The 26,021-nt window shown below is 53.8% G+C and overlaps 2 protein-coding genes across 7 annotated transcripts in view; one reads left to right on the top strand and one right to left on the bottom strand.

The window, feature by feature from the left end:
• MAFK (MAF bZIP transcription factor K) overlaps window positions 1–11,603 on the bottom strand; it is a 25,284-nt gene extending 13,681 nt beyond the window's left edge. The window contains exons 1-2 of one of the 4 annotated variants that reach the window (XM_077316882.1): window positions 11,342–11,603; window positions 2,495–2,828 (exon numbers count right to left, since the gene is read on the bottom strand). In XM_077316882.1, coding sequence (XP_077172997.1) covers window positions 2,495–2,561 — 67 coding nt within the window. In that variant the 5' untranslated portion in view covers window positions 2,562–2,828; window positions 11,342–11,603. Of the gene's footprint in view, window positions 1–384; window positions 630–680; window positions 898–2,494; window positions 2,829–11,341 lie in introns of those variants that run through there. The other 3 variants (XM_077316883.1, XM_077316884.1, XM_077316885.1) reach the window with 3 other exon arrangements.
• On the top strand, window positions 7,721–26,021 carry LOC143827370 (lysosomal alpha-glucosidase-like). Of its 3 annotated transcripts, none has more exons than XM_077316876.1 (21): window positions 7,721–7,849; window positions 13,276–13,358; window positions 13,470–13,989; window positions 14,434–14,579; window positions 14,739–14,904; window positions 15,325–15,421; window positions 17,027–17,146; window positions 17,378–17,496; window positions 18,025–18,156; window positions 18,630–18,740; window positions 18,880–18,993; window positions 19,643–19,727; window positions 19,836–19,953; window positions 20,439–20,572; window positions 21,397–21,548; window positions 21,874–22,022; window positions 22,129–22,270; window positions 22,591–22,689; window positions 23,262–23,426; window positions 23,853–23,999; window positions 24,225–26,021. In XM_077316876.1, exons 2-21 carry the CDS (start codon window positions 13,300–13,302, stop codon window positions 24,285–24,287), a joined length of 2,838 nt encoding a protein of 945 aa, XP_077172991.1. In that variant the 5' UTR covers window positions 7,721–7,849; window positions 13,276–13,299; the 3' UTR covers window positions 24,288–26,021. The 3 variants fall into 3 exon arrangements, with proteins under 3 accessions (XP_077172991.1, XP_077172990.1, XP_077172992.1); XM_077316875.1 differs by lacking the exon at window positions 7,721–7,849 and adding an exon at window positions 11,266–11,403; XM_077316877.1 differs by lacking the exon at window positions 7,721–7,849 and adding an exon at window positions 11,270–11,346.

Here is a 26,021-nt window from a genome sequence, read left to right as displayed (position 1 = left end):
AATCCCACTGATTTATTCTGGTGATGACAAACACGACCCCCCACTTGTGGATTGGGGAGAAAACTTTTCATTCGAGACCTTAATGCAGAGGTCGTGAAAAACAGGACCTCGACGGTCTCCCCCTTCTTCACGACCAAGCCTGGAGAATCTGAACCGTGGAGCTCTCACCAAACCACCTCTCTCTGTTCCCCCCACCTGTTCATCCCTCCCCCCCCCAAGAAAAGCAACAATTCCCTTGAAAGGAGCCCGTCACAGACACATGCACTGAAAAAAAAAAGGCCCAAAAGACGACCAAAACAATGACAAACAGGTTGCAGGAGAACACACCGCACACGTATTATGCGCACGCACACACAAACACGCACATGGACACGGTTTTCTCACCCCCTAAGGCCGTGGAAAGGGCTTCGCTGCTCCTCCCAGCCGTGCAGAGGGTGGGGGGGCTGGCGGCCCCAGAAACTCCCTTTTTTTTCCTCCCTCTTTTCCCACTGACCGAGCTGGGCCCCCTTTGCTCTCGCCTCGGGCACGCTGGCGGAAACTACAGCCCCCCCTCCCACTTCCCTCCTGGATCGGCGCAGGAGAGACGGTCTGCCTGTCTAGACCTCGCGCCACAGCCGATCCACCTGCCTGGCTGGGCGACACACGGCCGTCACGCCAGCGTGCCTGCCTGCCTTACCTACCTCCGGAGGAGAGGGCAATGCAGCGGTGACATCACAGCGGCACCCAAAGCCACACCAGCCAGGGCTGGCACATGAAGGGCAGTTGTTTGGAGGGGAGGGGGGTCCTGGTCTACATCATGCCACATGCGCTAACCATTCATGAGAAAAAAGGGGGGGAAATCAGAGAGAAAGAGAGAGAGGGAGAGCGCGCCAGGCAAGCAAACCATCCCAAGCATGATTCCTTCCCGATAGTTGCCATGGTGACCTTGGGAAAGTAGTCAACCCCAGACGGTAGCCATGGAAACAAGAGAAGCCCAAAAGCAAAGGATGTCTTGCGGGGGTCATCTCTGGGCAAAGACAAGGAGGAGGAGGAGGAGGAGGGAGGGTAAACAAACTTGTTCATTTCCGGATGCTGCCCCAGGGGGACAGGGGAGAGGGTGTCCCAAGAGGGCCACGGGTGCAAAAAGTGCAAGGGGGGGGGGTGTCTGGCTCGGCTCCACCTGTGTTTTGTCACTTGATTCTCAGCCACCCGGTCTGCCTGACGTAGGCAGGGTGGGGAAGGCAATGAGGGAGGGGACATTCCTTGCCCATCCGGCTCAGGCCATTCCTGTCCACCCCGCCCATTTATGGTCCTGACACCTCTTTAAAGAAACGAATGTGGGGATGTTGCAATGCAGAGCAATGCCTCTGAGCACGTGCAGAGTGCCCCTCCATCAGCAGCTCCCTGCACGCTTCGAATTAAAGCGAAGCCTCGTCCACCTCTTTTTAAAAATTAAGCCAGACTTCTCTCCCCTACAAACACCGGCCACATTTTTCTTCCTTAAAACAAAAACTTTCATGTTTTTAAAGCTCCGGTCAGCTTCAGGAACGCTCTGCTCCGCCTCAGCTGGCAGACTGCCCTTGGCTCCCTCGACTTGTTGGGGTGAGAACCGGAGCAAAGGGCGGGAAGGCGGTCTGTTATCAGGAAGGGCAGCTTGCAAACATCACAGAAGTCCGCTGGCACCTTAAAGGCTGAGTGACACATTCGTGCACAAGCTTTCAGGAAGCCGGGTCAAGAATATTTGCTGATGTCAGGAAGCAAAACACACACCCCCTCCAAAAAAAAAAGCCTATGTGGTTAGGTTATAAGTCAGAAAGAACAAGAGAATCCAGGGGGGGTTCTCTATACAGAAGTTAGAAAGAACAAGAGAATCCAGGGGGGTTCTCTATACAGGAGTCAGAAAGAACAAGAGAATCCAGGGGGTTTCTCTATACAGAAGTCAGAAAGAACAAGAGAATCCAGGGGGTTTCTCTATACAAGAGTCAGAAAGAACGAGAGAATCCAGGGGGTTTCTATATACAGAAGTCAAAAAGAACAAGAGAATCCAGGGGGTTTCTCTATACAGGAGTCAGAAAGAACAAGAGAATCCAGGGGGTTCTCTGTACAGAAGTCAGAAAGAACAAGAGAATCCAGGGGGTTTCTCTATACAGGAGTCAGAAAGAACAAGAGAATCCAGGGGGTTTCTCTCCCCACCCCAAATTTACAAACTGGGTTCTGGGGAAGAGCGGAGAACCACCAGAAATGCAGCTGTCCCACACCTATCCTCGGATGCAGGATGGAACCCCTTAGGGAGAAGGGCGATGTGCCGAAGGCTTGGGGGAGAAGTTAAACTTTAGAGGGAGAAGGATGGGTTTGCTGGAGACAACAAGTGTATTTTTTTCCTTCTGGGGCCCTGGAGCCGCAGACGGCCGCGAGAGGCGAGCAGGGCAGCCGGCCAAGGGCGGGGCAGAGTCCTGGAAAGCAAGCGTGCGCTGCGGCCGCGACCGTGTCCGTTTGGCCTGGCACCCCGGGTTACCTTGTCCGTGGAGGGCCCTTCCCGGGCACTGGGGCATTCCTCTGCAGCTCTCCTCGCCTGCCCTCATGTCTGCTGTGCCCCTGAAGCTCTCTCCCCCTGCTGCTCCGTAGGCTCCTTCCGGGGAAGGTGGGCTAGACGGGCGGCCGAGGCAGAAAGGCGGGTCTGGTGGGGAAGCGGACGGACCTTCTTGGAGAGAACAGCCCGGGGACGGGGCCTGAACGAAGCGGGCCACCAGCCCCGATCCGCGTGCTGGGGATGCGCGCAGGCACACGCCGCTCACTCACAGAGCAAGGGTGCAATGGTTCGCTGCCATAGCTTTGCGGTGACTCACCAGCTGTTTACAGAGTCAGAGAGAGAGAGAGAGAGAGAGAGAGAGAGAGCTTGCATTCCCACAGAACAAAAAAAAAAAAAACCCCGCTTCCTTCTTCTTCTCACGCCTCCCCCCCCCTCCCGCCCCCCAGCCCTAAAAGGAAAGAGACCACGCGAAAAATTTAAAAAGGGGGAAGTTGAAAGAGAAAGAGCGGCGGCCGGGAGGAAAGAATGCTTGAAGCGCATGGAGCTGTGCTCAGAGAGGTGCAGGACAGCAGAGAGGGCAGTTCCCCAGCCCCACACTCCACCCCCCCCTGCCACTTTCTATTTTGGAAAGGAAAAAAAAAGAAAAGAGAAAGTCACAACAACACCCTGTGACTTCCGGATGCCTTTCGGTCACCTGCTGCACTTCACAATTGCGCGCCTTTGCCAGTTGGCACATTCTGCTCCGCGGTATGCGCTGCTCCCTCCCCACCCTTGCCACAGCGGCCCAGAGGCAGGGACAGAGGGAGGGGGGAGAAAGAGAGAGAAAGAAAGACTTCTATTCTGCAATAGTAAATATCCACCACGGCTGGTAGTCGTTGATATTTATTTATTTGTAATTTAATTCCTAGGCCTTCCAGCGGGCTTAGGGCAGTATACAACAACAAAAAAGCTAAATTTGTAAGGTTATCATTTTTTTGCGCAAACCTCTGGCGGGGGGGGGCATAGGGAAGGAAAGAAACATGTCACGACTGGAGACTCACGGACAGATGCAGCCCCACTGGTGGAATGTGGGGAATAATTGATTATGAGCCTGTCTTCCCCTCCACGGGTCTCCCCGCCAAGCATGACAGCAAATGGTAACATATAAACAAACGATCTGATCTATGCTTATGATGACCTCATCAGCGTCCCTGAATGGTCCATGGAGCTGTTAAACCTCTTCGGGATGCTATGTGCTAATATAGGGCTTACCCTTTGCCTACCGATCTGAACTGGCAATCGTTGTCATTTCGTTGTTTCTGAAGAGGTGAGCTTGCACGCAAGTGCCACTGAGAAACCGCTCCAACTGTCCGGAACTTCTTCTGGATGTTGAGACGGAATTTAGAATCATAGAATCACAGAGTTGGAAGGGACCCCCTGGGTCATCTAGTCCAACCCCCTGCACTGTGCAGGACACTCACATCCATATCGCTCAACCAATGTAACCCGCCACCCCCGTGAGCCTTCACAGAATCAGCCTCTCTGTCAGAGGGCTATCCAGCCTCTGTTTAAAAATGTCCAAAGATGGAGAGACAGCAAAGTGGAAAAGGCTTCCTATAGATATTGGATCTAAAGATGTTGCTGGACTCACACTTCGTTCTATCCCTCTATTAAGCGAGAACAAAACATCTCCTTTTAGCTGCCCACCCATCCACCCACAGGGCTGTCACCCATTTTTCCTTCCTTCCCTTTTTTTTTTTAATGTGGAGTTCCCCATCTTGAAAACACTCCCCAAGCTTGTGACCTATGCATCCGCGCATCTCCGGTTGCCCACACATGATCTCGACAGGCACGCAGACCTAGCGGCCGGGCACTCGAGACTTGTAAGCACACCGGCGCATCGCCTTTGCAAGCTGGTGGACACCTCAGAAAAGACAGCTGAATCAGATTTAGGGGGATGTCGAACAGCGTGGTACTCTCTGCCCATCCCAGCGGCTTGAAGCAGAGGCAGACAAGCAGAAAAATTCTGCAAATGGGATCTTTTAAAATATCTCCCTGGGCGTTTGGTTGCTGAGCTAAACGGTACAGTCCTCTTGCAAAGGGAAGCCAATGCTAAACTGCTGAATCAGAATTCATTTTCAAATAACGTGCCCCCTGGGGAGAGCTTAATAAGGGCTGGGGAGTCCTAAATCTCTATGGGCGCTAATCTCTAGTGCGTTCCAACCCTCACGGATGCTTATTATTTCAACCACCTGTCTGCTTGCACGTGCTTCTCTCATTTCACCACCACGCTAGGTTTTACATTTTACCTGTCAAGCCACAAGTGTTGTCTGTAACGCCTCAATTCCTCTAGCACCCGTGCCGAACCAGCGGATTACTCTTCGGATTGGCAGAACCCGCCTCTCTTTGTAACACCTCCTCCTTCTCGGTTGTAGATAGTAATCCGCTGGCCGGCTTTACGTCCCAAGGCCCCTGACGGAGAGAGCTCCCAGTCACGGAAGCTCACGCAGAAATGTGTCATGTCCGTGTCGGATGCCGCTGTGATTTCCTGCCGTGACGGACCGACACGCCGACCGGTCTGTCGTTCTCCCACGGCAGACGTAAAGGTAAACTGTGAGCCTACCGATAAACCCCCTCTGGGACGCCCATGGTTTCCTAGCATATATTTAACCGAGAGGGCAAGCACATCGGCTTTTTTAAACACAGGTCACGAGAGGGCATAGCGAGCTGATGCCATGTTGAGTCAATGGAGGCGGGGAAGCCAATAAGGGGCAGTCTAGGGCCTTTCTGGCACGTCCCTGTGAAATGTCGAGGAGAATGTAAATACTGGGAAGGGCCAGAGTGAGGAATCAGTAGATGGACCAAAGCTCTGGCCATGCAGACGGCATTTCATAGATTCAGAGCTGAAATACGGCAGCCTCGTGCTCACGTTTTGCAGGGGGCCAGGTGAAACCGTGGGCATAGGCGTTCATGGCCTTTATCAGCCTGCTTTTCCTCCCCTGCTGGGATTCCTCCGCGTGGCTTTTCGTTCTCCCCTTCTGCGTCTCGTCGCCAACACAACAACCCTTGGTGGTAGGCCTAGCTAAGAGTTTGGGAAAGGCCCACGGACGCCCAAGGAGCCTCCGTGGTGGTATTGGGGATCTGAACCCAGGTTGCCCAGAGTCCTGTCCAGCCCTCCTGCTACACTGCACTGGGTCTCCTCCACTTGTGCATTTCTTGCAAGTGGAGAGATGCACTGAAATTCCCCAGGCTCTGCCAGGACCTGCTCCCCTCTCTCCTTGGCCAGGCTTTCTCCCCCTGCCTCAACGATTCCCCCCTTCCCTTGCGCATACCGCAGTTCAGATACCTGCCATGAATCCTGCACAGGGGTGAATTTTAGTCAGCCGTTTCAATCAGACGGCATGGCCCTTGCAATAGGCTTAATGCTGCAGAAGCCTGGAAGGGAGGGGGGACTCGGAAGAGACAGGTGAGTCATCGTGTTTACTTGAGAAAAGGAGCAGGAAGCGGTCGCCCCAACCGGCCAGGTTCCTCGCTTCCCCCGGTGAGCAGAGCCAGCAGGGCATTTGGGAACCATCAGGCTGCAAAGAGATTTCTGCCGGGATATGGCTCTCTAGGGCAGGCTGGGGAGCCTTCCGCGGTTGGGCAAGCAGTGAAGACTGAAGATTGCAATAACCTGAACGGCAGCAGCAGGTGCTGAAGGAATGGCTTACAATTGCCCACCCTTCCTCTCCCCATAACAGGCACCCTGTGAGGGAGGTGACGATCAGAGAGCTCTGAGAGAACTGGAATTAGCCAAGGTCACGCAGCAAGCTTTGTGTGTCTCCAAGCAGCTTCCAATCGCCCACCCTTCCTCTCCCCACAGCAGACACCCTTTGAGGTTGGTGGGGGCTGAGAGAGCTCTGGGAGAACTGGGACTACCCCAAGGTCATCCAGATGGCTGTACATGGAGGGGTGGGGAATTGAGCCCGTTTCTCCAGATTAGAGGCCACCGCTCTTGAACTGCTACCCCAAAGCTGGCTCTCAAGAGACAGAGAGCACCTGGTGGAGGTTTAGGCACCAAAACACAGACCTCTCCGCCTAGGGCAGTGGCTTGCACAATGCCTTCTTGGGAAACCCCTTTTTGGCCTTATCAGAGGCTTATTAGGGGATTCCTCCTGGAGAAGATGGCGAATGACCAAGAGCTTTCCTGGTCTTAGGCGTATACTCCCTGCCCAGTAGCATGACGGTGCCACCCAACAGGCCCTGGCAAATGCCAGCCAAAGACGGTCCAGTTAAAGGATGCTGGTGTAAATCATAAGAAAGATATTTACAGTCCCTGGCATGTGTCTACGGGGGGCGGGCAGGATGGATAGAAGGATCTCTCCGCATACCCAGCTAAGGGATCACAAAGAGATGAGGAAAGACAGACTCTGGAGAACGGGGCTGTGGGTGAGCACGGATGACCCTGAACTTGGCGGACCAGCGATCTGACGCAGTCCGCGGCAGTTTTGTACATGCAACCCACCTCTGGGAGAACCAGGTATCTGTTGTGGGATGCTTTTGTGCTCCCTTGCAGCTGTGGCCCCTTTTGTGGAAAGGGTGAAGGATATCTGAGCAGCCCTGGTGGACTCAGCTTCATGAGGAGAGGCCACGCCTCAGTGGCAGAGCCTCTGCTTGGCATACAGAAGGTCCCCGGTTCAATCCCCGGCAGCATCTCCAGTGAAAAGGACCAGGGAGGAGGGGATGGGAAAGACCTCCACCTGGGACCCTGGAGAGCCACGGAGAGGGGTGTTGACTCACTGGCAGAGTATCTGCTTGGCATACAGAAGGTCACCAGTTCAATCCCCAGCATCTCCAGTTAAAGCAACCAGGTATCCAAACCCCTCTACCTTCTTCTCCCCACAGCAGACAGCTTGTGAGACATACAGGTCCGAGAGAGCTCTGCAGGAACAGCTCTGCGAAAACTGTGACTAGCCCAAGCTCAGAACCCCAGATTAGAGTCCGCTGCCCTTTCACCATGACGCCATGCCGGCTCTCAACTTCACACTGCAACCCGAGTGCAACGACCGCTAGGCAACGCTACCCTTCCCCGGACTGGGCACAGGCTAGGGACATACTGAGGGTCGGCCACTGAACCGATCTGCTGAGCCCGACCTGACTGTGCAAACCTGGATGGGGCAGCTTTCCCAGAGCTTCCTCTCTCTGGTTCCTCTGTAGGTACAAAAAGGGTTAACTTTTCGTCAGCCCTGCTGATAACACTCGCTGCCATTGGGCAAGAGAGGTGTCCCTCAACGTAGGAGGGCCGGGGAAACAAGCAGCCCTGTGCTCCTGCTCAGGAGACAGCCGGCAAACGGAGGTTCTTCTCACCACAGAAGCTGCAAGGTAAATGAATTAAATCTCAGGAAGGGGGCTCCTTCGTGGCCGGCTGGCCAAGCGAGGGGTGTGTGTGCCGCTGCAGGGATTTGAGCAGCGAGACGGAAGGAGGGTCTTGGAATTCCTCCAAGCGGGCATGACTTTCCACCCCCGTCAAGCTCGAATATTCTTGTTTTCTCTGGAGCCCTGTCCCTAACTCTGTGGTCAGAGACAGAGCTTGGCTTCTGGTGGGTTTGCCCCAGGGTTACAGATCACTTAGCTAATTCCCGTTTTGCGAGACCCCTTATCGGAGAGGTTCTGCAAAGCTTGTGTGTGTGTGTGTGTGTGTGTGTGTGAAGTCGCTCAGAATCAAAACAGGGTCCGGGAGAAATCTTGGTTCTCTTTTTAGCAAGCTGGGCTGAGAGGGTTCTTCTGGGGGGGGAGGGAGCTGTGGCGTCTGATGATATCCCAGTCGGCATTTGCGTGGTGCTCTTATTATGTAATGTTTCTGAGCGCTGTGCAGATGCTGATCCTATAAACCTTTGCCAACAACTCTGTAGCGCCAGCCTGGTTATTCTCTAAGAAGACAGGAAGGCTGGCGGAAGAGTAGCCTTGGCAAGGTGGTCCCATCCCCCACAAGACCCTCTTCCCCAATCTAAGCAGCCCTCTCAATGTGGGCTCCCTACCCATTTCAACCCCCCTCGACTAAGGGTTATCTTATTATCCTAAATATCTAAAAGGGCTACTCTGCCCATTAGCCCAGTGCTGAACTCAAGAGCCATACACGTGCAATTTCTCAGGTATCCAAGATCTATTTTGCACATGCAGTACAGCAGGGGTGCTCAAACTATGGCTCTCCAGATGTCCATGGACTACAATTCCCATGAGCCTCTGCCAGCTGGCAGCCACAGTTTAGATTCAAAGCTCCGTAACTGCACATTGCAATTGCTAAAGGATGTATGGCAGAGAATGCTGGCGCTTCTTTACAGCCTCCAGGAAGCCCCTGACCCCTGCTCATTCCAACGCCCCCTTTCTTTCATCTCTCCATCAGGCTTGACCTTGCTAAGAGTGACTCCTACGTGGACCGGCAGACTGGGGTGAAAACGTCTCCCTTGAGACCCCTTTCCAAGGGAGAATTACCTCCTGAGGCCGCTCCCGGATATAACAATCCAAACCAATCCGGGCAGCAAAACCAATGGCATCCCCCAAGTCAAAGCCATGCAAGGAAAAGCAGAGAAGGGGGCGGGTCAATAATTAAAACGCCCTGAGCCTCAGGGGAGGGCGGTATATAAATATTAATAAATAATAAATAAATCGAACAAGCCAACAAACAGGCCGAGCCCATTGTTAATTGACTTCATTTATAACCCCTCTTTCCTTCCTGGACTTCTCCTCTCCTGCATTTCATTCTCACGACAAACCGGCAAGGCAGGTCAGGTTGAGAGCGTGCGACTGGCCCAGGCTTATGCAGCCAGCTTCCCCAGCAGAGCGGTTTGAACCTGGGTCTCTCAGATCCATGTTTGACATTTCTTGTTTCACTATCCGGATGAGTCTCAAATGGGGTTTCCCACTCACTCGTCATGCCACCAAGATGCAAAAACAAACCCAGCAAACAAACCCTTGTAAACATTAAGCAGACAAACCCAGCAGCTCCCCTTGCAAACACCGTAGGTTTCTGTCTAAGGACAAAATGCACCTAGGGAAGCATGCAGGTTTTACTGATCCCTTTCCTAGATATTAAGCAAGGCCAGCTTAACATCCAGCAAGGCTCCTGATTGTTTTTTTAAAAAATTGTTGCTTTGGCCTCCTCCGCCTCTGCGTTCACCTAGCCATTGGCTCCTCCACTCCCCGGGACACTCTGCTGGCTGGGTAAGTGGCATACTGCCTACCAGTCAGCCGAGGTGGGAGCTCTCCCCCTGCTGACTCCATCTTTTCCCTATTGGTGAACCAGGAACAGTTCCAGGCCCCACCACTGACCTCTGAGCCCAACAAGAGTGCCCAGGAGCCACTGTGAGTCCAGAGTATCTCCCAACATCCTCCACTGCAGCTCCCTGTGGCAAAAACCACCAGCTCTAAAGGTACGTGCATGGTCTGCACGTGCCTTTTTAAAACTGGGGCAATTTAGAGTCCACTGTGGTTTCTTTTCTTTAAAAAACTGTCTTAGGTTGCTGTGTTGGACTGAAGCAGCAGAAGAAATTCCAAGCCCAGGGGCACCTTTAAGGCCGACAACGTTTCATTCAAGGCGTGAGAGTTTGTTGGCATGCATGATTTGTCAGATTCTGTTCCACTGCATTTCACAAAGCGTGTGGAACCACAAACGTTTACACCTTGAGTTACACTTCGCTGGACTCAAACTTTGTTCTGTGGTCAAGTATATTTGTTGGATAGCTTTACGATGCTGTTTACTAATTAACTGCTAATTTACTCTCTCCTTATACCTTTACCCTGATGACTCCTCAAGCTCACACCTGAAACTTGGCTGGCCTTAAAGGGGCCTCTGGACTCAGAACCTGTTCTATGGTCCAATGTATCTGTTGGGTATCTTCATGATGCTGTTTACTAATTGGCTGCTAATTGACTCTCTCCTTATACCTTTACCCTGACAATTCCTCTTTCATTGTCTGAGGAAGCATGTGTGCCCACGAAAGCTTACACCTGGAATTTTTAACAAAACAAAATCAGAGTCCAGTGGCACCTTTAAGACCAACAAAGGTTTATTCAAGGCGTGAGCTTACAAGTGCAAGCACTTACTCGAAAGGGCAAGCACTCTTCTTACTCTAAAGCCCTGAATAAATCTTTGTTGCCCTTAAAGGTGCCACTGGACTCTGATTTTGTTTTGTTGTGCTGCTTCACACCAACGCGGCGACCCACTTGAACCTACCTTGAATTTTAAAAACCTTGGGGGGCTTCCAGGTACCACCGGACCCCAACTTTGCTCTGCTGCTCCCGACCAGCAGGCTGACCCACCTGCAGGCTGTTTCATGGTTTTACGAGGCCAACCCTTTGCTTCCAAAAATGCTGCAACCCGCCCCGAGCCGGCTACAGCAGAAGAGGCGGCGAGCAAACCCCGTCCCCTACCCCCTATCCATAAATATAAAAAAAAAATCTATAGTTGCACAGAGACACACAGCCATGAATACATACAGACACATGGAAAGGCTGCTGCACCAGGCAGGACCCCAACCACAACACGCCCACCACGCCAACATCATGAACAATAATATATTATTAATAATAATAATGACATTAATAGAGTAGTAGAACAGTGGACGCCCCTTCTCAGCAGACCACGCGCCTGTCAGCAGCATGACTCAGCAGCTCCCTGGCCCCGCCCCTTCCTGCGCGGCTCCGCCCCCTTCCCCTTTCAACCCCCGCGCGTGCGCCCGCCCGCCAGAGCCTCGCGAGCCAATGAGGGCCCTTCCCTCCTCGCCCCGCCCCCCCCCGGGGAGCCCAACGTCCTCCCCCTCCCCCCGTCCCTCGCGCAGGCCGGCTGAGGCGCCGCAGTCGCTCTTCGCTGCTTACCTGAGGTTTGGCGGGAGCGCGCCGGGTTGCGCGCGGGCGCGCGTCTCCCCTCGTCGTCCCCGGTAAGGCGGAGGGCGCCCGAGGCAGGCGCGAGGCCGCGCTTAACCGCCCCCTTCAACCGCCTCGCCCTCAACGGCCGCGGAGGGAAAGTTCCGCCTCCGCCTCCTCCTCGCGCCGCCCCCCTCCCTTCCCGGGGGAGTCACCCCAACGGCCCGGCGCGCGCGCGCGCGGGGCAGGCGCCGCCCGACGCGGCCGAGCGAATCGGCGCTCAGGCCGCTTTCGACGTCATAGGGGAAAGCCACGCCCCCTTTTCCCCTTCTTCCCCGTTGGACCGCCCTCCTCTCCGTGACGCTCCCGCGGCCACGCCCACCGTGGAACGTTCATTCATGCGGTGGCGGGAAGCAGCGGAGAGTCGTTCGTTCATTCATTCATTCATTCAGTCTGGGTAAAGGGAGGGAGGGTCGCGCTGTTTGCGTTGCTATGGCAATGGCTTATTAAAACAAAAGAAACTTGGAGGTAGGGCCAGCATACGGTTTAAATGGGCCTACGCTTGCCTGGCTCCACAACAGACCCCCGGTGAGCTCTGAGAGAACTGCTCTGTGAGAACAGCTCTGAGCTCTGGCTCAACTTCACCCAGCTGGGTAAACCGCTACACCACCCTGGCTCTTGGTGAGCGATCGAGGTGTAACACGAGGGTCAGGCGTGGGTCAGGATGCCAACCTCCAGATGGCACCTGGAGATCTTCCACTATTACAATTGATCAGGCAACCAAGATCAGATTCCCGGAGAAAATGGCTACTTTGCAAGGTGGACCAAGAGAGGGCAGAATAAAAGATGACATTAATAGCATTATAACCTGCCGAGATCCCTTCCCTCCACAGGCTCAGCTCCCCAGATCCCTCGTTCTCAACCTACAACCCACAATCCTAGTTAGGGTGTCTCATGGTGTCCATGACATTATCTCTGGTTAAGGGCCTCCCCTCCTTCCTTCCTTCCTTCCTTCCTTCCTTCCTCCCTTCCCTTCCCCAAATCTCCAGGAATCTCCCAACCCAGAGTTGGCAACTGTAGGCCTAGAGAGAGTGGACCAATCCAAATTAAATGCTGTAGCCAGAAACGTCCCATCCGGGCAGGGCTATTTTTTTTTAAGAGGAAGCGTTCTGGAGGAGCTGCCTTCCCCCCACTCCTTCCTGTTGACGCCCTATCAGGGGAACACACATGTGGGGCTGGTTTTGGGGTTTGCTTTTTTTTTTTTTAGCTTTCTCGGAAGAGGTTTGGGTTGGGTGCAACAAATTAGCGAAACGTGCCACGCCGTGATGGTTGACACTTGGCACTAGAGAGCCAGCTTGGTTCCCTGGTTAAAGAGTGGCGGCCTCTCATCTGGAGATCCGGGTTCGAGTCCCCTCTCCCCTTCCACATGCAGCCAGCTGGGTGACCTTAGGCCAGTCTGCTGTGGGTCTTTAGCTGAAGCCAACTGAGTTCCTCGCTCCCAGATAGAGAGCGATGGACCCATCCTGAACGGAGAGGGAGGGGAGCGGGTTATATGATACCCACCCTCTTGATATTGTGTATTGTGTTTTAATTATGTTTCAATTAGTTTTTAGGGGATTTATTGTAAACCTGCCTGACATTTCTCCCCCCAGCTCAAAGGTCTACGACAGAGGTAGTCAAACTGCGGCCCTCCAGATGTCCATGGACTACAATTCCCAGGAGCCCCTGCCAGCATTCGCTGGCAGGGGCTCCTGGGAATTGTAGTCCATGGACATCTGGAGGGCCGCAGTTTGACTACCCCTGGTCTACGAGATAAGTTCTGCTCAAGAATTCCGCCATTGAGGGCAGTCACGTAGACTTTTGACCTCGGTATAGGGCTTTAACAAGATTCTTCGCCTTCCCGCCTTACATTTCTTCCCCTGTCTCTGTACCCGTGTGTTATATAGACACCCGTCTGTTGAGGACCCACCATGCATCTGATGAAGTGGGCCTTATTCCACGAGCGATCACACCACCGCCAGCCTTTAAGGTGCCCAAAAACTTGGGGGTGGGTGGGGGTGGGGGGGTCACGCGTGCCTGCTTCAAAGAACATGGGGTGGCATTCCTCCCCCTGACTTTTCTCCCCCTCCCCCTCCCCCAGCGCGCGGAAAATGAAGTCCTATCAGAAGCTGGCCGCTGAGGACCCCCAGACTTCGGAGTCGGGCGACGAGGCCACCGACGAGCAGCCGCTCTGCCACCAGAAGCTGTCGGCCTGGTGGATGGGCGGGGGTCTCCTGACGGTCGCGGCCTTGCTCAGCGGGGTGACCGTGTGGGTCCTCGGACAGATCTGGTGGAGCCAGCACGCGGCGCCCCCCCCTGCCAAATGCGCCTCCGTCCCGGAAGACCTGCGCTTCGACTGCTACCCGGAGAGGAGCACGGTGGTGACGAGAGAACTTTGCGAAAGCCGGGGGTGCTGCTTTTTCGAGACGGGCCGAGCCAGAGGGGTCCCCTGGTGCTTCTACCCCCCTGATTTCCCCAGCTATGCCTTGGGGAGCGTCAACGAAACGCAGCTGGGGCTGGCGGCCTTCCTGACCCGGCAGACCAAGGCTTATTATCCGAAGGACATCGAGAAGCTGCAGCTCCTGGTGGAGTTTGAAACGGACACCCGCTTGCATGTCAAGGTGAGTCCTTTTCTGTCGAGTTTTACACACACACACACCCCGCCAAATTTCTCACTTCATCGTGCCGAGATTCCGAAACAGAGATGGCGATTCGGTGATTTGGGTGGAGACCTTGCACAGGTCTCAAATGTGCAGAATTGGACCCGAAATTCAACTTCATTGGTCTTAAAGGCACCACTGGACTCCCAAGTTTGTCCTATCATTCATTCATTCATTCATTCATTCATTCAGATTTTCTTACCGCCCTTCCCTACGGCTCTGGGCGGTTTACAGAAAACATTTTGGTACATGGAACAGTGTCAGTATCAATATTAACAATATAACAACAATAGCATACCAACATAACTATACTGCCCTGTTGTCCTTGAAACCTGTAATAGATCCTAATTCAGGATCCATTCCATTGATCTGAGTGGTGGGGGGGGGCTCCTCTATTTTCTGTAGATTACAGATGCTGCCAGTCCCCGTTACGAGGTACCCCTGGACGTTCCTCGGGTGACGAAGAAAGCAGAGAACCCCGCTTACGCCGTTGAGTTCTCCAAAGACCACTTCGGGTTGATCGTGACGCGCCGGACTTCCGGGGCTGTGCTGTAAGACCCCCCCTCTCCTCTTCGTGCACTTCCATCAGACCCTTGCTGGGCAGACGCCTGGCCCCGCCCACTTCCTAAAACCACTTGGCCGGCTTCAGGAAAGCTGCTGGTGGCCCGTGGGCACCCTGTCACCTCTTAACACCCCCTCTCCTCCTGCAGGATAAACACAACGGTGGCGCCCTTGTTCTTCGCGGACCAGTTTCTCCAGGTTTCTACTCTCCTGCCTTCCAAGTTCCTGTACGGCCTCGGGGAACATCAAAGCAGCTTCCTCCACAGCATGGAATGGAACACCCTGACCTTCTGGGCCCGAGACATCCCTCCTACGGTACCGTAGAGGCATAGCTGCCCATCCTAGTGACCTCCAGGCAGGCTTGCTGTGCATATAAACACACGAGTCTGCCTTCCACTGAATCATTCCCAGGGCCTGTATCGTCAGCTCCAAGGTTTCAGGCAGAGGTCTTTCCGTTTAACCTGGCAATTACGGGGATTGAACCAGGGACCTTCTGCATCCCAAGTATAGTGTGTCAATTACAAGAGCCCCCAGTTCTTTGCTCTGACTCGTAGCAGCGTTCCCCCTTTTCACCCGAAAATTCCAGGGATTGGTGGGGCATCAGTAGACAATTGCCTGGCCCCCAGCTGCAGAGCTCTCCTTAAAAAAAGAAAAACCAGTAATGTGCAATGCAAGTGAGAAGTCCAGAAGCAAATATTTGTATTTCACACGAGGCTGCTTTCTTTTGCTTTCCAGGAGTCCTGCAACCTCTACGGCGTCCACCCTTTTTATCTGGTCATGGAGAACGGTGGAAATGCCCACGGAGTTTTCCTCTTGAACAGCAACGCGATGGGTGGGTATTTCTTTGGCTCCTTTGAAGGGCGGCCGGGCGGCCAGAGCTGTACGTGCTTCGGAGGGATGGGAGAGTCTTGTGACTTCCCAGCCTGAATGTTCCGGGCTCTGAATCACGTGGATGCAAGGAGCTGCCTTATCCTACGCTAGACCATTTGGTACATGAAAGTCAAGTATTGTCTATTTACCCTGGCAGCAGTTCCTTTCCCTTTACCTCCTCCCTGCCCCTTTATAACTGGGGATGATGGGGATTGAACTTGGGACCTTCTGCACGCCAAGCAAATGCTCTACCACTGAGCCATCGCCCCTCTCTGTGGCTCTCCAGGGTCCCTGGTTGTTATCGGAAGCCCCCCTTCCTCCCATGCAGTCCTAAACCAAGAGTATGCAGAGGGCATGAAATAGATGCAATGGAAGTTACTCCGGAATTTGCACGGAGCAGGATGGTGTTCGAAGTCACCGGGCCATGTTTCTCTGGGCCCGTAACCACAGGAAAGTGGTGGGGCGGGGAGACCCGACAGAAGGAAAGAAGGCGAGGGTTCTTTCTGGAGCTGAAACATCTGTTTCCTGGCTCTTTAGCAATTGCCGAGCGGTTTAACCGCACGTGGCGGCTGTTGGGTTTGGGGGATTGGACAACCATCTGGAGCAGAGGTCCGTCAGTGGCGATTATCCACCAGTTATTGATCCGGTGCAGCGATGCTTTGTGTTTTTGGTGCTTGGAGGGAAACAGCGAGAGGGCTTCTGGCGTTCTGGTCCCACAGGTGGGCCTCCTTGATGGCCCCTGGATTTTGGCCACTGTGCGACACAGAGTGTTGGACTGGAGGGGCCAATGGCCTGATCCAACAAGGCTTCCCTTATGTTCTTAGGAGATTGGATAAACATATGGAACGGATGACCCATGAGTGGCTCTCAGCCACAAGGTATAGATGGAACATTCTGTCTGTGGAAATTACCGTCTGCTTTCTCGGGGCTTGGGGGGTAAGAACGGGAGGGCTTCTAGCCCCGCTGACGGCATCTGGGGTTTGGCCCCAGAGTGTTGGACTGGATGATCCAACATGGCTGATCCTGAGTTGAGCAGGGGGTTGGACTAGATGGCCTGTATGGCCCCTTCCCACTCTAGGATTCTAGGATTCTATGGCTTCTCTAATGTTCTTAGAGATAGTTTGCCATTGTTTGCCTCTGCATAGAGGCCTTAGACCTCCTTCGTGGTCTCCACGGCCGACTCTGCTTAGCTTCAGAGATATGAGGAAATCAGGCTAGCTTGGGCCATCCAGCTCAGGGTAATATGTGCCTGTGAGGGACTCATACTGACCCCTGGTCTTCCTGGGTGGTCACGCATCCCTCGGGGTCCTCCTATCCAAACCCACGCCATGGCCAAACTAAGTACCCCACACTTAAAAAGATCATGGCTCTCTGCAAATTCAACGGAATTTGAATTTTCTTTTCTTTCTTTGGTTCTCTGCGTCTTCCGTGGAGGACAGTCTTCCGACGCATCTAAAAGACACCCAAGCTCTGCCGATTGACAAGGGGGTACGGGTTCCAGCACCGCAGGGCCATCGTCGATTTGCAACGGTATCGAAATGACGGTCATTTTGCATTTTTTGCCCAGAGGTGGCCCTGCAGCCGGCCCCTGCCCTCACCTGGAGAACCATCGGAGGCATCCTGGATTTCTACATCTTTTTGGGTCCAGATCCCAACCTGGTGGTCCAGCAGTACCAGCAAGTGATCGGTGAGCCTCTTTCCTTCCAAGGGACCCGCACGGATTCCTGCCCTCCTTTTTATCCTGGCATCCCGAAATCATGCAATGAACTCTGTGGCGGAATGGAGGATTTGAGCACTGTCTCCAAACCCTACCCCTACCCTTACCCTACCCCTAAATTACACTGTCCGTGAAGGGGGCCTCTCTTCAGTCTGAGCTTTCGTGTGCACGTGGCCTTCCTCAGAGTCCGTTGTGTTCCAGGTTTCCCAGCTATGCCGCCCTTCTGGGCCCTGGGTTTCCATCTCTGCCGTTGGGGATACGACACAAGTAACAGGACCTGGGAGATCGTGAAGGCGCTGCGGAATTATCAAATCCCCCAGGTAAAAAAACGAAAAGAAGGACGCCTCCGTCATCCGGGAGAAAGAAAGGTAGACGGGCGGGAACAAGATCAAGAGGGTTGACCGTGTCAGGTTGTCCGTAGCCGTAGGAAAGAGCCAGAGTCCGGGAGTAGCTGCAAGACTAACCACTTTTCTGGTAGGGCTTTCGGGAGCCATGGTTCACCTCTTCAGATAAACCAAGATGGGGAGCCCTGTTAGTCTGTCTGTAGCAGCAGAAAAGAGCCCAGGAGAACATTCAAGACAAACCAAATTGGTGGCAGGGCCCTGAGCTCATTCCGACAGGCAGGGGCCAGCACTGAAAAGTCCCCGGGGGGGGGGCAGGGGGCGGAAGTGGTTAGGAATTCAGCCTCTCCTCCATCCGAGCTTCCTCCTTTTCCACAAGCCCTGGAAAAAACTGGACCTGACGTCCAGGTAGGCGGCCTGTCGCCAGGTTACACCTGTGCAGAAGAGACCTGTGGCTTGGACTTCTGTGTTTTCTGCCCTTTTTTTGTGTGTCTTCCGGCGGGATAGGATGTTCAGTGGAACGACATCGACTACATGGACGGCTACAGGGACTTCACCACCGACCCCCAGAGGTTCAGCACTCTCCCCCAGATGGTGGACGACCTGCACAAGCACGGACAGCGCTACGTGATGATCCTGGTAGGGAGGTGCCAGCGGCCCTGGCGTTCTTCTTTCTAGGATCGGGACCGCCGAGCTATTTTTGCAGCTCTCCGACGTTCCTAGCCGAGACGGCCCCCACGCGTCTGTGCAGGAGGATCCGGAGCATTGAGCATGTATTAACACGTTTGGGTGCATAGATCTCTCAACCGTCTTCCCGCCCCAAAACTCAACATGCGCCGCAGAGGGAAAAATCCCAGCCACTGAGAAATTAGTCCCCACCATGCTTCCTGTGTGCTTATGGTGATTTTTGTGTGCGTGCCGATTGCTGCTTTTTTCCTGCGTTGATGGTGCCTTTTGTGTAGGCATGTGTGCTACTTTTTGTGCATGTGTTTCTCGAACTCCTCGGAATAGCTAGCCCTGTGGGGCACACCGAAGCAGATCTTAGGATTTTGGGCTCACCCCGAACCCTGCCGGCTGTGCTCTCTTTGACACTTGACCTCCCCCCTTTCCAGGATCCTGGGATCAGCAGCACTCGTCCCCCGGGCTCTTACTGGCCGTACGACGAAGGCGTGAAGCGCGGGATATTCGTCAACACGACCAAAGGGAAGCCTCTGATAGGAAAGGTGAGAGGGAAAGGCTTTACAAACAATCCCGGCAATTCTACCGAGGCAATTCTACCGAATTCCACAGTGGGGCTTTTCGACGACCCCCCCCCCCTCTGTATTTTGCCTACCTATGCAGTGTTCTTTAACTTCCTCCCAGGTCTGGCCCGGCCTGACTGCTTACCCCGACTTCTCGAACCCGGACGCTCACCAGTGGTGGCTGGAGAACCTGGAGCATTTCCACGCTCAGGTCCCCTTTGACGGGCTTTGGCTCGTAAGTGTCAATCATGCCTTTCAGGGGGCGTGGCATCTGTCTTGAGAGGGAGGGGCATAACTTAGACCTGGGGGTGATTCCGTGCTGCCGGTAGCACTTTCAGGCACCTTCTCTAGCAGACAGCCGGTTGCCCCGGAGGGCCAAAGGCAGGGCACTGAGGCCGAGGTCTCCCTCTGACTCCCCCTGACTGTGACTAGCCCAAGGCCACCCAGCTGGCTGCACGTGGGGGAGCGCAGAATCCAACCCAGCTCACCAGATTAGAAATCCGCACTCTTAAGCCACTACAACCAGCTGGGTGACCTTGGAACCAGTCACAGTCCTGTTAGGGCTGTTCTCACAGCACAGTTCTCTCGGAGCTCTCTCAGCCCCACCTACCTGACAGGGTGTCCGTTGTGGGGAGAGGAAGGGAAAAGACATTTGCCAGCTGTTTTGGGTCTCCTCCGGAGCACGGTATTGTATCCCACCACTCCCAGAGAGTGGCTTGTGGTGGGTAACAATCGTCATAAACATCCCAGTAAAATCCCACCAAATTACAAAATCACAATAAACCTCTGTTTCCGCCCCCCAGCAGTGGTCTAACCTCCCCCCCGCTTGCTCTTCTTCTTCCAGGGGCCGCTATTTTTAAGCCCCTCTTGGTCTCTTTTCTCAGGACATGAACGAGCCGTCCAACTTTGTGGACGGGTCCCAGGAAGGTTGTTCCCAAGGAGAACTGGACAGCCCCCCCTACGTGCCCGGTAAGATGGGAGGCGGTCCCGTGAACCCCACGGCGCCGCTTCCGTGCTTCCCCGTGGTTCCCCTGCTGTGTCCCCCTCTCCTGATCAGCTCCCCTCTGTCTCCTTCAGCCGTCGTGGGACTCTCCCTTAACACCCAAACCATCTGCGCCTCGGCCAGGCAGAGAGCTTCCGTTCACTACAACCTCCACAGCCTCTACGGACTGATGGAAGCCAAAGCCACTGCTGGGTAAATGGCCCCTGATCACACCGACTGGCAGCAGACCTCTTGGCTCTTTACCGGGCTGCCGTTGTGCTCACTTCTTGTCGTTGGAGGGCCTGCCAGGTGGGAGATGTGGCCCCCAAAAGAGACGGTTGGGACACCTGTCCTCAAAGACCTACCATGTGGGTAGGACCTACCACCCTCCTTTCCCTGAAGGCCTTTCCAGAGAGCTGTTGTCACAGTAGGAATGGTCTGGTCACTTCCTGTCCCTGGAGGAAATACCAGAGAGATGTTGTCACATAAGGGATGATCTGGTCACTTCCTGTCCCTGGAAGTCCTAAGAGGCAAGACCTGATCTGGCTTGGCTTTGGCTTGGTTTTTAGAGCTTCCCTTCACGAAAGACTCTACCCCTCGGTGATTGTTTTGTTTTGGTAGAAGGTGAAGAGAACCCTGTTCTGATAGACCTCTGGTTGCGGGCCTTCATTCACCCTCCCTTGCTTGTCTCCTTCAAGCGCTTTAATCAAAATCCAAGGGAAACGGCCCTTCATCATCTCGCGCTCCACCTTCCCAAGCCAAGGGAAGTATTCGGGGCACTGGCTCGGAGACAACAGGAGCGAGTGGAAAGACATGTTCTGGTCTATCCCAGGTGTGTACAGAAGTCGCACGTGTATTTCAGCCTTCCTTAAACAGCGATAGGCCAGCGATAACTCATCCTACTGTGGTTTTATGCAAGGATTCCAAACGGTAGTGAGATAATAGACACAGGGTAGACAATTTGGCGTTCTGCAAATCGTTGTACAGGGGTAGCTCTGCCAGTCTGTAGTAGAACAGCTAGATTCGAATCTGGGGGCATCGCGGAGACCGACACGATTTTCAGGGTATTCATTTTCGAGAGTCAAAGCTCCCTTTGCCAGACGCCCGATTCGAGTCCAGGAGCAGACTTTTGAAAATCTTTAAAAAAAAATATTTTATTAATACGGAACCAAGTTATATACAGGTTACAGAACAACAAGTGAGAGAGAAAAAGAGTGAAAGAAAACAAGAAAGAAAAGAAAAATAAGTATCGTGTGATTTAAAAATGACTTCCAACTCGACTTACAAAGAAAAAAATCCTTAACCTAAACTTTTGCTGTATCGTGATAGAATATGACAGCTATTCTATCTAATATAACAGCTGTTCTATGAAATAAAGTACCCAGCTTGCTGGGGGGTAAACGGTAATGACTGGGGAAGGCACTGGCAAACCACCCCGTATTGAGTCTGCCATGAAAACGCTGGAGGGCGTCACCCCAAGGGTCAGGTATGACCCGGTGCTTGCACAGGGGATACCTTTACCTTTATGAAATAAAGAGCCATCCTTAATGAAAATCTTGTGGATCTCAAATTGTGTTGATGCCCAGCTAGGACGCCCCTGGATATCCTAGCTGGGTATCCGCTTTCCTCATTTCGTCGCTGGTTTTTCTCCTGCAGGTATACTCAGCTTCAGTCTCTTCGGCGTCCCGCTAATCGGGGCTGATATCTGTGGCTTTGGGGGCTCCACCTCCGAGGAGCTCTGTGTTCGCTGGACACAGCTCGGCGCCTTTTATCCATTCTCACGAAACCACAACACCCAGGAAGTGCAGGTAAGGGCCACAGGGTGTGCGCCAGGGTTTTTTCCCCCTTCTCCGCCAGCTGTGGGAGGCAACGTCCGACAGCTCAGGCACCCTTTTCGGTGCGCAAAGTTTGTTTGCAAATTCATGCGCAAATGGGAAGTTGGGTACACTGTCAACCCTGCAGCCATTTCCCCACCTCTGCCCCTCGATAGCTCAGTGAAACGATATGTCCGAAAACAGGGGCTGGATTCAGGGCCTTGCAATGCTAATCACAGATGTCTATGAGGAGAATTCTGCCTGACATGTGCCGCATACAGTCCTTCTTTCAGACTGAATCATCTTCTCTTATGTTCAGGCCCAGGACCCCACTGCATTCAGCCCCGCAGCACGGACTGCCATGAAGGAGGCCCTGGAGACCCGTTATGCCCTCTTGCCGTTCCTCTATTCGCTCTTCCACCGGGCATACCTGCAAGGTGACACCGTCACCCGACCTTTGTTCTTTGAGTAAGCGGGGGTATGCTACCTAGGAATGCTTAGAAAGACCATGGACGAGTCCTGGTCAGCTTCATCGGAAGCTAAAGGCTCGGGGACGTCTTTTTCCTTGTTCCAGATTCCCAAAAGACATGGCCACCTATTCCATAGACAGGCAGTTCCTGTGGGGGAGGGGACTGTTGGTGACCCCAGTGCTGGATCCCGGCGTGGATTCCGTGATTGGCTACTTCCCGAGGGGCGTGTGGTATGATTACTATACGGTAAGGGTGGCTCGACTGCATTGGCCTGGTTTCTCTGCCAGTCCACGGGTGGCTAACCCCTCCTGAAATGCTTTCGAATGGCTTTCACTGTGTGAGACAGAGTGCCGGGCCAAGTGGACCAGTAGGCACGGTGACTGATGCAACTAAGCTCTTCTAATGTTCTCAGGGGAAGTCCCAGGCCTTCTTTTGGCCCTGCAGACGAACTTGTTGGCCACTGTGTGAGGCAGGACGCTGGACCAGGTGGACCTTCACTGGTCTGATCCAGCAGGGCTCTTCTCATGCTCTTGTCCGACTGCTCAGCTCCTTGTCACCCCCATTAGGGCTCCTCGGTGAACAGCAGCGGGGAGAACCTCAAACTGGAGGCACCTCTAGACTGCATCAACGTACACCTCCGTGAAGGGACCATCCTGCCCACTCAGGTGAGACAAATAGGCCACCTCCCTGTTCCTGCCTATTTATTTTATTTTTCCATCTTCTCACCATTTTACTTTGGGGCTGGTTTAATTCCCAAATGAGCAGGACGACAGCATGAACGCTGGGATTTTAATGCGAAGCGTCATTTTAATTCCCTGGATTTTATAATTTTATCACCCAACCTGGGAATTGGGTGCTCTCTACCCCGAGACGACCCAGTCGAGAGGGGACAGTATAAAAATCAAACATATCTAACTAAGTCAACAGGCTTGCTATATGACTTCCCTGACGGGTCGAATCAAGATGGGTAGCCTGTGTTAGCCTGTCTAGCAGCAGAAGAGTGCAAAGGGGTATCTGAAGAAATGAGCCGACTCCTGGAATCTCCCCCTCCGACACAGATTTTATTAGTCTTGCTGCTGGACTCTGACTCTTTTCTGCTGCGACAGACAGACCAACTCATCTTGATCTGTCTCCATGGAAGATCCATCAGTGTTGTGCTATAAGGACAGATGGGTGCCAGACCGCTTGGCCTGATATCTCTGCCCCTCCTGCTCCTACAATGGGTTTTTCCTTTCAGAAACCGGCAACCAGCACTACAATGAGCCGCCGGAATCCCATGCGCTTGATCGCGGCCTTGTCTCCGAACGCCACTGCTTGGGGAGACCTTTACTGGGATGACGGCGAGAGCCTGGACACCTTTGAGAAGGGCGATTATTCCTACCTGCTGTTCAACGTCACGCAGGTAACAGAACCCTCTTTGGGGCTCGAAGATCCGTTTGGTCTGTGAAAAGCCCAGGGGGTGGGTGGGTGGGTGGGTAGAGCTTCCGTTTGCTCTTCAGGACCATGAATGGTCAGAAGAGAGCGTTGACCCGTTGAATCTCCAATCCAGGGATTACCAACTGGGGTTCCCCAGAAATTTTACATTTATACCTCCGCCTGAGTCCCTGCCAATCTGAGTAGGCTACGAGTGAGCACATGGTAGCTCTCCAGATGTCCATGGACTACAATTGGCCATGCTGACAGGGGATCACAGTAGTTGTAGTCTGTGAATATCTAGAGAGCTACAGTTCGGCCGCCCCTGGAGGAGACAGAATTGATCTTGATGGACCAAGGGTTTGATTCAGTAGAAGGCAGATTTATGTGTTTGCGTCTACTCCCGTTCGTCTAGAACACCTTCACCTCCACCGTCCTGCATTCCAACGTGGAAGCGACGTACATCAACGTGGAGGAGCTGACGGTCTACGGGGTCCGGGAGGAGCCAAAGAGCGTGACGGTCAATGGGAAAGAGACCCCCTTCTCCTATTTGGGAAATCAGGTCAGTTTTCCCCATGGGAGCCCCTGGCTGGTTTTTCAGGCTTTCAGCCTCGAAGCAGGTCCCCACTCACCTTGGGTTCTTCAAGCTGGATCCTCTACATGGATTTCTGATGTCCAGCTGCCGTGAGGTCACCTGATCTTGGAAGCAGTAGTTGAGGCTTCCTGCCAGATGGTGGAAGAGCGGAGGCCTCTTAAACAGCCTCTGCTCCGCCTCCTTTCTTCCCAGGTCCTCTCTGTGGGCAACCTGCAGCTGAACCTCAGCCACGGATTCTCCATACGCTGGATGTGAGGCCGGTCCCGGTTGCACGAATCGACCGTCGTGGACGAGCAGGATCTGTCGCTCTGTGCCTGCAAGCTCCTTTGGTCAGGGTGGGTCACCCAGAGAAGACCCCTGGGGCTTCCTCTCCCTGCGCCCACCTTGGAAGGGACATCTCCCACCCACCCCCGGGCTCTCATCACCGCCGCGCTTGTGCATTTCTCGCCGCAAATCTCCGCCTCGCTTCTGCGCTTGAACTCCACCAGCCGCTTTTGCACGCTGCCGATCATCCCACGGCCCGCCCCCCGTGTCAGACAGGGAGCGTCGTGGACCCAACAGGGAGGGAGAAGAATCAGTCGCTTTTCTACGCTTCAGTCCCGGTGCCTTCTGGGATTGTGACTCCACTGGCTTCTCGCGCGAGAGCTACCGTTGAGCGGAGGAAAGAGGCCAGATGCAAACACACGGGTAATTCCGATTTCAGGGATCTCAGGTCGTCAGTCCGGAAGATGGAGACAGCAGGATGCATCTCCCTTTGAGTCTGACGCTTTTTTTTTGCCATGACTCAGCTGTCCCTCGTTTCCAAGGTCGTTTTGCCGTTGAGGGCTTCAGGCGGGGCATGAATGTAAAAATAAATGAAAAGGAAATAAATAATCCAGCCAGGCCAAAGTGGAAGTTTCTGTGGCCAGGGTCACCCTACCTCACGGAGCCTGCCGGCACTTCGGGGATTCCGACACAGGCTGGTGGGCGCAAGCCCCAACATGGCTGCTGCCGGAGGCGGAGGTGGCTGCAAAATGGCCACCACAGGAGGCGGAGCCAGCCACCAGACATCAGGGGTGACAGAATGCAAAAATGTAACAACAACCCTTCGATGTTTCCAATGGAAAGATGCCTTTGGAACAAAGATGCTCTTTCACAAATGCGTTTCTTGCATGCGTGCAGCTTGCCTTCAGTCGTGCCGTGAAGAGCCTCCTGCTTTGATGCTGCTAAAGGGGTGTTTTTAAAAACCTCCAGGAGATTGTTTTTGTATGGAAGCCTCACCCCCCTTATCTGCGAACGACAATTCTCCCTTTGTCCGGGCTCCCTCGAGCCCAGCCCCTCTGCCCCCTCCCGCAGAAGCCACAAACCTCCCAGCCAAGCAACGAAGACGGCTGGAACTCAGGACACTCCTCTGGAGGTGAGCCTAGCCAAGAGGCGGTGGAGTGCTAGCCAGCTAGAGTGCCTGGCCAGAGACGTCCCGGGAAGAGTGCGGCACACATCCTGGCCCTAGAGGTCACAGCACCAGCAGCACCGGAAAGGGCCAAGGTGAAGTCGGAAGTGGCGCAGGAGTAAGCAACGATGATTGCTTCGCTCTCATTATTGCTTCGCTAAGAAGGGCAATAGGCAGCTCAGGTACTAAGGGGCATGATGTTTGTGTGGAGATTGGTGCTGTGGGGAGCACAAATACCAGGAAGTTTGAAGCCTGAGGGGGGAAGCTCCAATGCCATAATGTCCACTTTCTGAAACAGCCCTTTTGTCTCGGGGAGCGGGTCTCTGTTCCCTGTTCTAAACCTGCCTGCGCCGGCTGAGCTGGGAGGGGCAATGTAGAATTTTAATAAATAACATCCCAGGAGATCGCCAGCCGCCAGCTGGAAACGTTGGGAACCCTGGAAGCAGAAGTGGGTTTGAGAACGCTTGGTGTTTTTTAAAATCAAGATGCCTTGCTCGATGGGTTCTTTTCTGTACGGATTCCGCGTCAATAAATAAAACGTAAAAAGCTGGAACCGAGAA

The sequence above is a fragment of the Paroedura picta genome, chromosome 17 (assembly GCF_049243985.1).
Source record: "Paroedura picta isolate Pp20150507F chromosome 17, Ppicta_v3.0, whole genome shotgun sequence".
In the NCBI taxonomy this organism is placed as follows: domain Eukaryota; kingdom Metazoa; phylum Chordata; class Lepidosauria; order Squamata; family Gekkonidae; genus Paroedura; species Paroedura picta.
Note: the sequence above shows the minus strand (reverse complement) of the source record. Positions and strands in the feature narration are given on the sequence as shown.